At 38.3% G+C, this 12,805-nt stretch overlaps 1 protein-coding gene across 4 annotated transcripts in view; it reads right to left on the reverse strand.

Moving 5' to 3' along the window:
- CATSPERE (catsper channel auxiliary subunit epsilon) overlaps nt 1-12,805 on the reverse strand; it is a 198,323-nt gene that overhangs the window by 53,238 nt on the left and 132,280 nt on the right. For all 4 annotated transcript variants that reach the window (XM_058701754.1, XM_058701752.1, XM_058701751.1 and 1 more), the window contains 2 exons: nt 10,581-11,055; nt 1,464-1,906 (listed from right to left, as the gene is read on the reverse strand). In XM_058701754.1, the coding sequence (XP_058557737.1) occupies nt 1,464-1,906; nt 10,581-11,055 (918 nt within the window). The remainder of the gene's footprint in view (nt 1-1,463; nt 1,907-10,580; nt 11,056-12,805) is intronic.

The following is a 12,805-nucleotide window of genomic DNA, read 5'->3' on the forward strand; positions in this document are numbered from 1 at the left end:
ACTGACAGAGCCACCCAGGCGCCCCTTCCCTCCTCTGCTTTAAAGAAACAGAAATGGGAAGTCAGCGATAATGCATTACAAATAAGGTTATTCGAGAAAGGAGACGAGGCGCTCCAATAAGTTGACTTATTTCAAAGAAAAGCCTGTGGTCCTATATTAAAAGATTGACTAACGAATGAACATTCATTTATTGAAGTTAAAGTACAATGCTTCATATATATGTTTCATGTTTTAGGATTCTCTGTTTTAACTGACTTTGGAATTAACTGAACACTCCATTGCGTTGCATCAGTTCAGAGGCCCACCCTCATATATGCTAAAGAAAGCTGAGCCTAGAAAGAGAAGGTGGGAAACAGAATAGAGAGTGTTGGGGAAAAAACTGTAGTAACGCGTAAAACGCTTATGCTATAATGTTCATCGGAAAGTAGTACACAAAATAATATATACAGTTCATTCATACCTAATTGTGCTGGACTGTTTCCAAAGCTAGCTTCAGTGATTCCTCTCCTTCCTGTAGGCACCACCCCTCACAGCGTAAGTAACCTGGACTGGCCTCATGAATTGCTTTGACAAATAGAATGTGGCCGAGAAGAGGACTTGTGGCTTCTACTCTTGCAGTCTTGGAATACTGCCCTAAGACCGCCTTGGGGAAAAGCCAGGTCTGGCCTGGACAATAGAGGTCACATGGTTCACAGACAAGTGCTCAGCTGATGTCCCTTCTACAAACAAGCCAGCGTGAGCGCCAACCACATGACATGTATTTGAGGCCATCTTAGATCACCTTGTCCCAGACAAACCACCAGATGAATAAACCCAGGTGAAACCAGCAGAATTGCCCGGCCTCTCACGACCCAAATGTTGACAAATAGATTTGGATACTGTTTGAAGCCATCGCGTTTTGGGTGATGTTATAGTATAATAGGTGGCTGATAGAAGTCCATACAAAGCCATGCATTAAAAACAAAAAAGGAAGCAGGAAGCAGATAATACAATTGACAAAGAATTCTGCAGGAATGTGATTTTAGGCAGCAAAGAGGCCTTTTGGATATTAAAAGTGAAATGTGTGACTCAGGAGCTAATGGCTTATCATTTATTTATTAAAAACTTGTATATTTCTCAACATTTTCCAAGCTAAACCTAGAAGAAAAATCTTTTTTTAAAAAATACACTCACACACACACACACACACACACACACACACACACACACATTTACAACAGACGAAGAAAGTTCTAATTTGTCTTCACATCAAACACTGTTTACCACAATCAGTTAACAGAAATTACTGCAACATTGGCCAAGAGGACCTAAAACTAAGGATACATGATATTATGAGAAAACCTCATGTAATGTGACTGACAATGCTAGACACTATTTTTTTGGTGATAGGATTTATAAAAGTCAATATTATAATTTTACATTTATTACAGTCATATGAATACATTTTCAAACTATCAACTTACCATGGTTTTAGTGCAGTATCCTAGGGCAACTTCATAGTGAACCTGGTATGTCTCTTGTAATATATTTGGGCCGTATGATTCCACCACAATATACAGACCAACATTTTCTGGATAGACTATTTGAGTCCAGATGGACACGTTCTGTCCCTTGTCCAAAAAGAAAAAAACACTAAAAATATTATTAAGAAATGCCACGTAGGGGCATTTCTCTTTTGAATTGAAAGTTACACTTTTTGCTTCTAGTCTTAAAGGATATTCCTGTGGACGTATTGTGCCATTTTCAAAAACATGTATGAGATACATTAGCCCAGAGGAACTCATCGAGACTGCTGACTTCAGTGTACTATTTGTCCATGCGTGTAGTTTTACCGCATCTTTAATATTGGCCTTGAAGTAGAACATTATGTTATTTTCCATTTTCACCACCACATTTCCATAATAATCTGGAAAAGGAGGAGAAAAGTTTGTGTTATTCTAAGTAGCCGCGAATCCATGCACTTCTAACCAAAATAATTTCTTTCGTAGTAAGGAAGGATTTGTCTGTTTTGAGAAAGTTAGAGTGTGCAGGCAGAAAACTACAACTTTACGTGATGCTGAAGGACATCTCTCCCACTTCATAGTGGGGCAATGTTTCCCCTGTATAGATTTCTTCTTGCGTGTACAATATCACTTAGGTATATATGACATCATTTCCATTAAAAAGCTAGAATTAGTGCATTAAATAATAATAAGGATAGGCATGACAAGAATCATATTATTAGGAAGCATTGTATTATGGACAGCATTGTGTCCCCCCAAGTGAAAATATCTTTAAAGAGGTAATTAAGGTTAAACTAGGTCATAAGGGAGGGGCCCTAATCCAATATGACTGGTATTCTTATTTATAAGAGGAATAAGAGACATCAGATCTCTCTCTGTTTCTCTCTTTCTGCATGCACACAGAAAAAAAGGCCATATGAGGGCACAGTGAGAAGGTGGCCTATGTCTCTAAGCCAAGAAGGCGATCCTCACCAGAAACCAACCTTGAGATCACCTTGATCTTGGGCTTTTGGACTCCAGAACTGTGATAACATAAAATTGTATTGTTTAAGCCACCTAGCCCATGATATTTTGTTACAGTAGCCCTAGCAGACCAACAAAACTGGGATAAGAAACGGGGGTGGGTGTTGGTTCCTCTCATGTTCACTCTATAAATAAAAGCCAACTTCTTCCCTTAACAGAGTTTTATGCCTAAGTCATAGAGGTTCATAGACAATAAGTCTCTTACATTCTTTGGTTTTATAGCCATATCTGTAAAATGAACAGTGGAGCTAGTTGATTTCATAGCTTTCTTTCCATATACGACTTTCTCCATGTACAGCTTCTAGGGGTATACTTTCCTTAACTAAAAAAACAAAAAAACAAAAACCCGACAACAACAACAACAGCAACAACACCCCAAAACAAACCCAAACCACCCAATGCTTTAAGGGGACTGACCAAAAGGAGGAAGGTCGATTCATAGAATCAGGAAGGTTCAGAGTATATTATGTGTATGCATCTTACATTTGAAATTTGAATAAATAAGTGATATTTTCACAGACTGCTGTAGTTTATATGCTAATAAAACCCCTAAGTCAGAAATGCCCTTTTTTTTTTTTTTTTAGGATCATCGGAATACTTTAATAAGACATCACTATCCACATAGATGTCCTTATAACGTTAAGCTTTCACACAGTCCTAGTGTTGTCAGTAGAAATTCAACAACATAATAATGTTGGCGAAATTATTACATTGATCGGTAAGGTGAATATGAAGCTTGGAATATTCTTCTGAGTCTTTTAGTAAAACTGCAAGGGTACGCTGCCCTTAGCGCTAAGGCAACACACAGGGCATCCAACACCAGTGCTGACAGGTCAGTAACACTGTGATGCTAAAGTGATTTGGTAACTTTCCTCATGGAACTTAGATCCTTTATAAATTTAATTTTGTTTTGTTGTGCTTTTGACAAAAAGTCCATCCAGGCGTACCAAATTCTTGGCCTGCTGTGCTGTGTGTGTGTGTGTTTCTAGAAACTTCACAAGGTGGAAGGAGGAGAGAAGGATGGATGCGGGTGGATGACCTAACAGAATATATCCGGATGTTGAGTGAGTAAAGTCATTGCAGGATACACACAGTATGATGATATATAAGGTTTAAAATCTCACAAAACAAAAAACACATATTGCTTTAGGATCTTATATAGTGTCCAGGTCACTTGGTGACGTGGTCCTTGCCTTCTCCCACCAGCCTTGTTGCCACTTTTGGTCTCACCCTCTACCATCTAGTCATACACGATTAACTTCATTTCCACGAACTTGCCATGTTCTCTTGCACCTCTGGGTCTTTGCTACTTCAACTCTCATCCTGACCATTGATCCAATTTTTCTACTCTGTACCTTCTCCCTGGTTTTGGTTTAGAGGGCTTTTCCCCTGTGTGGACTTTTCTTTTTCTTTTTTTAAATGTTTTCTTATTTATTTTTGACAGAGAGAGAGAGAGAGAGAGAGAGAGAGAGAGAGAGAGAGATCATGAGTGGGGGAGGGGCAGAGAGAGAGAGGGAGATGGAGAATCCTAAGCAGGCTCCACAGGGTCAGCACAGAGCCTGATGGGGGCTCAGACTCATGAACCATGAGATCCTGACCTAGGCCAAAGGCAAGAGCTGGACACTTAACCAACTGAACCACCCAGGCGCCTCCGTGTAGACTTTTCTGATGTCATAAATCTGAATTAGGTGTCCCTTCTGTGTGCTATATGGCACTCTCTCTTCTGCTTATCTCGCTGCTCATTGAAACATTATTAAATGAATTTTGGATTAAATATTAACTTAAGAAGAAAATTAGGAATGACTTTAAAATAATGAGATTAAAAACACTGTATATAAAAGTTTGGGGATGCAGATAAAGCCGTAGTGAGAAAAATTCATAGCCTTATGCTTATTTGTAGCTTTAAATGCTTAGAAAATAAGATTGAAAATAAACGAACTAATCATTTAACATAAGAAGCAGGCCACAGAGCACCAAAGTTACAAAAAAAAAAAAAAAGCACAAGTGAAAAATCAATAATGACAAAAGCAGAAATTAAGGAATTAAATAGAAAGCAGATTTGATAAATAAACTAAGAGTACTTTTCAAAAGAAAGAAAACAAAGCCAAAAAAAAAAACCCTAAACACAATAAACAATATCTTGTGAGCCAAATTAATAAGGGGTGGGATACAGACAACATTATAAATAAGAAAGAGAATACTATTACAGACAATAAGCAATCTAAAAATTAAAATGGAAAACCTTTGCCAATAAAGTAGCAAATCCAGATAAAATGAATGATTTCCTAAGGAAATACAAACTTCTAAAATTGACTAAAGAGATGGGATATTTGAAGAAACCAATTAGAGAAAATACAAATAATGAAGTGTACAACATTCCTGCTTGCGAAGACCTAATATTGCACACATATCATCATCTCTTCAATAAATTGCATGCCTGTTCTGGCTACACAGTGTTCTAGAAACTTGTGGGGGATACATTAGGGGAAAACCCAGAAAGTCCTCCCTCTTGTGTAACTTACATTCCTTCAGGAATACAGTCAATAGGGCATGAAAATAAGTGAATTATGTGGTGTGTTAGGAGATTAGGGCTACAGTAATCAAAACGACAGAGAGCTCATGCAGGTAGGAGTGGAACAGAATAGCCTAGAAAATGAACCTGGTTGACATGAGTAATAAATAGATAAGGAAGGTGGTATTTCAAATCTGGGGGGTAAGGGTTGGTTTCTAAAAGAGTGATTTGAAGGCAACATCAGCTTTCAGTGAAAGACATAAAGACAAAAAATAGAACGAAATTCTTAACTTATACCAAACACAATTCTGGATGAATTAAAGATTGAAATATGCAAATTAGAAAAGTAAAAATGATAAAAGAAAATACTTAGTAATATTTTTGTAATTGGAAAGACCTTTCAAATTATGACATTACATCCAAAGTCACAAGTAGAAATATTAACAAATTTAACTACACAAAAGCACAAATTCTAAATACCAAATCCCTCCAAAAAGGTACAAGAAATTACACACAAGAGACAATATTTGCAATACATGTCAAAGATAAATGGTGAATATACACTGTGAGTAACGACCATATCAGTATCAATAAGAAAATAGATAACCCCATGCAAAAATATCTCAAGAGTAAGAACTGACAATCCATAGAAGAATATGGCCAATAAACACATGAAACTAGATATAACTTCTAATTATAAAATGAGTCCTAAAATGAGAATTACCCATTTTTTTCTGTACTGTGGGTAAATATCAAATATGTCATATGAAAATACACATTTTCTAATACTTTTGGGGAAACAGACTGTGGCAACTTTTGCTGGAGAGCAACTGGAAAGATTTATTGATTTTTTGAATATTCAGAGCTTTGAATCACGAATTCTACATCTAATAACTTATATCAAAGAATACCTGTACAAGTGTAGAAAACATATACATATATAGAAGCACATTTCCTGCAGCATTATTTGTAGTAGCAAAAGAAATGAAGTCTGATATCTATCTATGTAAATATCTGTTTATACTCCTATTGGTCTAAATAATAGTACAGTTAAACCATGAACACTGTGGCAGTGAAAGTGGCGTAGTTTTTATGTGTATTAGATATTTTGAAAATACAGCTTATTATGTTTTGAATTTTCTTTTTCAAAAGTCTGAATAAATTCACAGGAACTTTTGAATAGTGGGTTATTTGAGGAATGAAAATGGTGAAGGTGGAAGGCTTTTGACTTCATATTTCATGTTTATGAATTGTTTAAGCTTTTTATTTCCGTGTTTCCAAATGGCCTTCAGTACAACATTCAGACTTTAAGGTCCCTCTAAAATCTATCCCCAAGTGTTGGGATGAGCACTGGGTGTTGTATGTAGTGATGGATCACTGAATTCTACTCCTGAAACTAATATTACACTGTATGTTAACTAACTAAAATTTAAATTAAAATTTTTTTTAAAGTTTATTTATTTTTGAGAGAGAGAAAGAGAGAGACAGAGAGAGACAGAGTATGAGCGGGGGAGGACAGAGAAAGAGGGAGTCCCAGAATCTGAAGCAGAGCTGTCAGCAAAGAGCCCAATGTGGGGCTTGAACTCACAAAAGGTGAGATCATGACCTGAGCTGAAGCCAGATGCTTAATCTACTGAGCCACCCAGGCGCCCCCTAACCAAAATTTAAATTAAAAAATGTACATATACATTTTTATACACTTGTGTAAAATGCACATACCCATACAGATATGTTAGTGGAATGCTGTGTTGGGACAAATGTAACATTAAAAAAATATTTTCTATAAAAAAAGTAAAAAATAAAATCTATCCCCAATTTACTATTCTAACCTTATCTCCTTATCATGGTGGCCAGCGGTCTTTTAAAAACACAAATATTCTGCTTCTCTCTTGCTGAAAACTCTTTAGAATTCCCTACACAGGCTGCAGGAGAAGGTCCAATTTTCTCACATGGCTTGTGAGGACTTTCATAATCTGAACTTCATTTCTCCAGGGGAGACTTCTTTTTTTCTCTGGAGAACTCTGTTTCAGCAGTGTATGGTCTTTCGTGTCCTGGGTTGTACCCTGTTGTCTCTGTCTCTGGGTGGTTGGGTACACTGTCTTCATTGCTGTCTTCACTGCTTACCTAACCTCTACCCATTTCCCAAGCCTCAGCTTAGACATCACTTCTCCAAGGAAGCCTTCCGTATCTCCCCACCCCCACCCCAGACTTGAGAAAGGTACTCAATTTATGTGATTCTGTAGCGCCCAATATTGGCTCTGTTATAGCATTAGCCATGTTGCATTGTTTGTAGGTTTACTTGTCTTTATCCTCTGCAATTTTGTAAGTGCTGAAAGGGTGGGTGTTGTGTCCAATTTCCATGCTATCTCCAACTCCCAGAAGAGCATCTTGCAAATAGCGCATGTTCAATGAATACACGTTCATCCATTTATTCAAAAAAGTACCTATTATATACTATATTAGACACTGTGGGTAAAGCAGCAAGTATAACAAAGTCACACAAAGCTTGTTTTTGCTGGAAGATTCAGTTAATGAATAAGTACACGTGTAATTTGTTAAATGAGAAGTGCTGTGAACAAAATGAAGAAGTGTAAGGGACACGGCATGGGAGTTAGGTCAGGGTTAGGGAAGAGCTCTCCAAACAGTTGGCATTTGGACTTAAACCTGAATCCAATGTTAAGAGTCATGTAGACATCAATGTGAACAACGCTTTTGGCATATGAAACAGTAGGTAACCAGGGAACAGCAAAGAGGCCAGTCTGCGGCTAGGTAACAGTGAACAAAGGGTCACGTGATAGATGACATCAGAGTCTGGGGCCAAACCACATACTGCTTTTCGGGCCATGGTGACAGTTTTGGATTTTATCCTGAGTGATATAGGAAGCCAAATGAGGGTTTTAAGCTGAGGAGTAATGTGATTTTGCATGTTTTCAAAGGCTCACGCTAGCTTCCCAGTGACTGTAATCTGGTGGAGGCGGGGGGAGCACATGAAAGGCTCTTACATGTATGGGCTGGAGAGGACACTGGCTTGGACTGGAGTGAGGATGGTGGAAAGGGGTTAGATTTTAGATAGACTTTTTAGATAGAGCCACCAGGAGCTGCCCGTGGATTAGTTGTGGGATGTCAAAGGGAAAGATTCGAGGATGAGGTCAAGGTTTGTGCCTGGGAGGACAGGAAGAGGTGATATTTACTTGACAGGAAAGGACTAGGCAAGGAGCAGGTTGAGATAGGAGTGAGAAACTCAGGGATCCGTTCTTGGATGTCAAATCTAAGATACCTACTAGTCATCCGAGTGAAGGTATGCTGAAGGCAGCTGGGAATAAGGCCTGGAGTTGAGGCTAGGGCTTATGGCCAGAGGGCAGAGCAAATGTAAACAGAACTCAGAAGATTCCTGAAAACCAAACCCCGAGGTGCCTCTCCATTTGGGAATCAGGAAGATGAAGATGGAAAAGAGGCTGAGGAGGAGTAGCTAGTGAGGTAGTAGGAAGAGTAAAAAAGCGATAGCCCAAAAGTCAGGTGAAAAAAAGCGTTTTGAAGGGGAAAACTCTTGTGCTGTTGGTGGGAATGCAAACTGGTGCAGCCACTCTGGTTTCTCAAAAAGCTAATACCAGAACTACCCTATGATCCAGCAATTGCACTACTAGGTGTTTACCCCAAGGATACAAAAACGCAGATTCAAAGGGGTCCATGTACCCCAGTGTTTATAGCAGTATTATCCGCAATAGCCAAACTATGGAGGGAGACCCAATGTCCATTAACTAGTGAATGGATAAAGAAGATGTGGTGTATATATACACAAAGGAATAATACTCAGCCATCAAAAAGAGTGAAATCTTGCCATTTGCAATGACATGGACGGAGACAGGGTATATTACGCTAAGCAAAATAAGTCAAAGACAAGCACCATATGATTTCACTCATATGTGGAAACTAAGAAACAAAACATGTACATGTTGAAAGGGGTAAAAAGAGGCAAAAAGTGATTCTTAACGATAGAGAACAAATAGGATTGATGGAGGGAGGTGGGTGGGGGATGGGCTAGATGGGTGATGGGCATTAAGGAGGGCACTTGTTATGTTGAGCACTGGGTGTTGTATGTAGTGATGAATCACTGAATTCTATCCTGAAACCATTGTTGCACTGTATGTTAACCAATTAGAATTTCAATAAAAAGTAAAAAATAAACTTCGAAAAGAAAAAGTATTTCAAGAATAAGGCCCTGCTAAGTGGTTTCCAATGCTGCTGCCAGGTCATGGAAGATGGCTGAAAATTGGCCACTGGGCTAGCACAGTGGAGGTCATCGAGAACCTTAACAAGAGCAGTTTCCACGGAATATTTGATTAGAGTGCCTTCAAGAGAAAGGGAGGAAAGAGGAAAAAGTGAAAGTAGGCAATATTTTTTATAGTTTTGTTGTAAAAGGGAACATAAAAATCAAATGGTTGGGAGTTGAAGGGTGATAGAGGTCAAGAAAGACTGATTATGAATGACAGCGACATTTCCTTTAAATTCCATGTTTGGGGTTACCTCCTAACTAGGCTTTTTGAGGATAGCACTTCCTATTTCTTGGCATTGCCTATAATGTTTAGTATGCTACCTCAGGAATAACAGGATCAAGAATAACTACTATTAGCTGAAGGTTTACCGTGCACCCAGTTTTATTTTAAGCATTTTACATACAATCTCTTATCCAGTTGACACAGCCGCCCTACATTCTAGATTAGAATACTGAAGCTTGGAAAGGTTCAATGACTTGCTCATGGATGTGAATACAGGTCCACTTAACTCTACAAAATGTGCCATAGCTTGAATTGTGTCCCCTCAGAAAAGATATGTCGATGTTCTAATTCCCAGTACTCCTTCAGAATGTGACCTTATTTGGAAATAGGGTCATTACGGAGGCAATCAGTTAAGATGAGGTGTTCCTGGAGCAGGGTGGGCCCTGGTGTCCTTACAACAAGTTGGCGTGTGAGGACACAGGGAGAATGCAACATCGTGATGAAGGCGGAGGTTGGGGTGATGCAGCTGCAAGCCAAGGGACGGCCAGGTTTACCAGAAAGCCACCAAAGGCTGGGAAGAAGCAATGAAAGATCCCCCTTTGGGTTTCAGAGGGATTCTGAATTCATGGCATTCAGAGGGAATTCATGGCTTTGCCGACACCCTTAATGTGGACTTCTAGCCTCCAAAATTGAGACAATAAATTCCTGTTGTTTGAAGCCACCCAGCGAGTGGTAGCCCTAAGGAGTCCTAGGAAATGAATAAAACACCATATCACTTCCAACACTAAAATGCATATGTATGTGCTGATTGACCGAAATGAATCTAACGGGAAAAAAACCCCCAGAACTGGAGTTGGCCATTTTGCTATGTGAGATCATAACTGACCTTAGTGGAGCTTAAAACATATCCATTTTTAGGCGGTAAAAAGTACACCTTTCTCTACCCATATACCCATATATTAGTGCATTTATAATTGTTACATCTTCGGAAGGAAGGTATCTACTAGAAAATCTAGAATAAATTTTTGCAGACTGAGAATGGCTCACCGATGAAAATAATATGAATGGTGCTGTTCTGTGACAACCTTGATAAGTTTCCAAACTCTGTAGGTGTTTGGATGACTCCAGTCTCGGTGAAATTGTGATAGCAATAGTAGACCCTATGTTTGTCCCATAGTACTAATTCTGGAAGTGCTGAATATAGAAAATGTGCATTTACAAAAGTGTCACTAGGGACATCTAATGCAAAGTCTTGGTTCATCCACTGCTCTGTATCTTCATTATATATTACCACATAAATCTTTTTGTTGACTGTGCATGCAGAGCAGTAACTTAATAACAAGGCAATCTCCAAAGGGTGTCCTGGATACTCAACATTGTGTATAGTTAGTGTATCGGTTTGTGATATATTTAGAAGGCTTTTCAGTTTTTCAGTAGTCATTATTTTCATAAATTTAAGAAGAGGGTATCCAAGATAAAGTTCACTTTTGGTCCAGACTGCGAAGATACTTCTTATTTTACTCTGTAACAAAATGGAAAATAACTTAAAGATCTTTTGTTTTAGGGATGGTCCTTACAATTCCTGTCTTCTAATTTGCTATATTTAAAAATAAAATGTAGTAACTATTAAGGTTTGACTCTTAGTGTATTTCTGAATAATACTCCAGGCATTGAAATACATTACATGGAAATATATCATATTATATATATTCATAAATATAAGTTATTTCAGTAATTTTATTCTTTATCTATAGACATAATTAATTTTAATTCCCTTTTAAATCCCCAGAGAATATCAGCCTTCTCTTTTCTTATGTATTTATCCACTCTGGCCAGGAGTGCCTTTTTGATGTTCACTATGGTCAAGATATAAAGACACTTCAAACATGAAGTTATTTTTGGAATGATAGCTTCCTTGGATATGAGATCAAGAGAAGAGAGAACTTAAAACTTTGGATCAATACTACCCTTTTATGAACACAGGCTGTTAGAGAGACTGCTGTGTCTGAAATTCAGTGGGCCTAATTTCATTTAGCAAGCCAAGATCCCTCTTCTCCCCTGTCTCTTCTTCCCAATTGTTTCTAATTCTTAGAGATTTTTACTTAATATGTAACTTCTATTTTCATGACTGTCAAAAGGAGTCTCTTGGGCACATAGTGATAAAATGTGGACACTACCCAAGCAATCTACACATTCAATGCAACCCCTATCAAAATAACACCAGCATTCTTCACAGAGCTAGAACAAACAATCCTAAAACTTGTATGGAACCAGAAAAAACTCTGAATAGCCAAAGCAATCTTGAAAAAGAAAAGCAAAGCTGGAGGCATCACAATTCAAGACTACAAACAGTGTTACAAAGCTGTCATCATCAGGACAGTATGGTACTGGCACAAGAACAGACACAATGGAACAGAATTAGAGAACCCAGAAATGGACCCACAAACGTATGGCCAACTAATCTTTGACAAAGCAGGAAAGAATATCCAATGGAAAAAAGACAGTCTCTTCAGCAAGTGGTGCTGGGAAAACTGGACAGCGACATGCAGAAGAATGAACCTGGACCGCTTTCTTACACCATACACTCAAATCCATAAACTCAAAATGGATGAAAGACCTAAACATAAGACAGGAAGCCATCAAAAGACTCGAGGAGAAAACATACACTCAAATCCATAAACTCAAAATGGATGAAAGACCTAAACATAAGACAGGAAGCCATCAAAAGCCTCAAGGAGAAAACAAGCAACAACCCCTTTGACCTCAGCTGCAGCAACTTCTTACTTGACATTTCTCCAGAGGTAAGGAAAACAAAAGCAAAAATGAACTATAGGGACCTCATCAAGATATAAAGTTTCTGCACAGCGAAGGAAACAATCAGCAAAACTAAAAGGCAACCGAAGGAATGGGAAAAGAAATTTGTAAATGACATGTCAGATAAAGGGTTAGTATTCAAAATCTATAAAGAACTTATCAAACTCAACACCCAGAAAACAAACAATCCAGTGAAGAAATGGGCAAAAGACACGAATAGACGCTTCTCCAAAGAAGACATCCAGATGGCTGACAGACACATGAAAAAATCCTCAACATCATTCATCATTGGGGAAATACAAATCAAAACCACAATGAGATACACCTCACACCTGCCAGAATGGCTAACATTAACAACACAGGCAACAACAGATGTTGGTGAGGATGCAGAGAAAGAGGACAACTTTTGCACTGCTGGTAGGAATGCAAACTGGTGCAGCCACTCTGGAAAACAGTAT

The sequence above is a fragment of the Neofelis nebulosa genome, chromosome 15, assembly GCF_028018385.1.
Source record: "Neofelis nebulosa isolate mNeoNeb1 chromosome 15, mNeoNeb1.pri, whole genome shotgun sequence".
In the NCBI taxonomy this organism is placed as follows: Eukaryota; Metazoa; Chordata; class Mammalia; order Carnivora; family Felidae; genus Neofelis; species Neofelis nebulosa.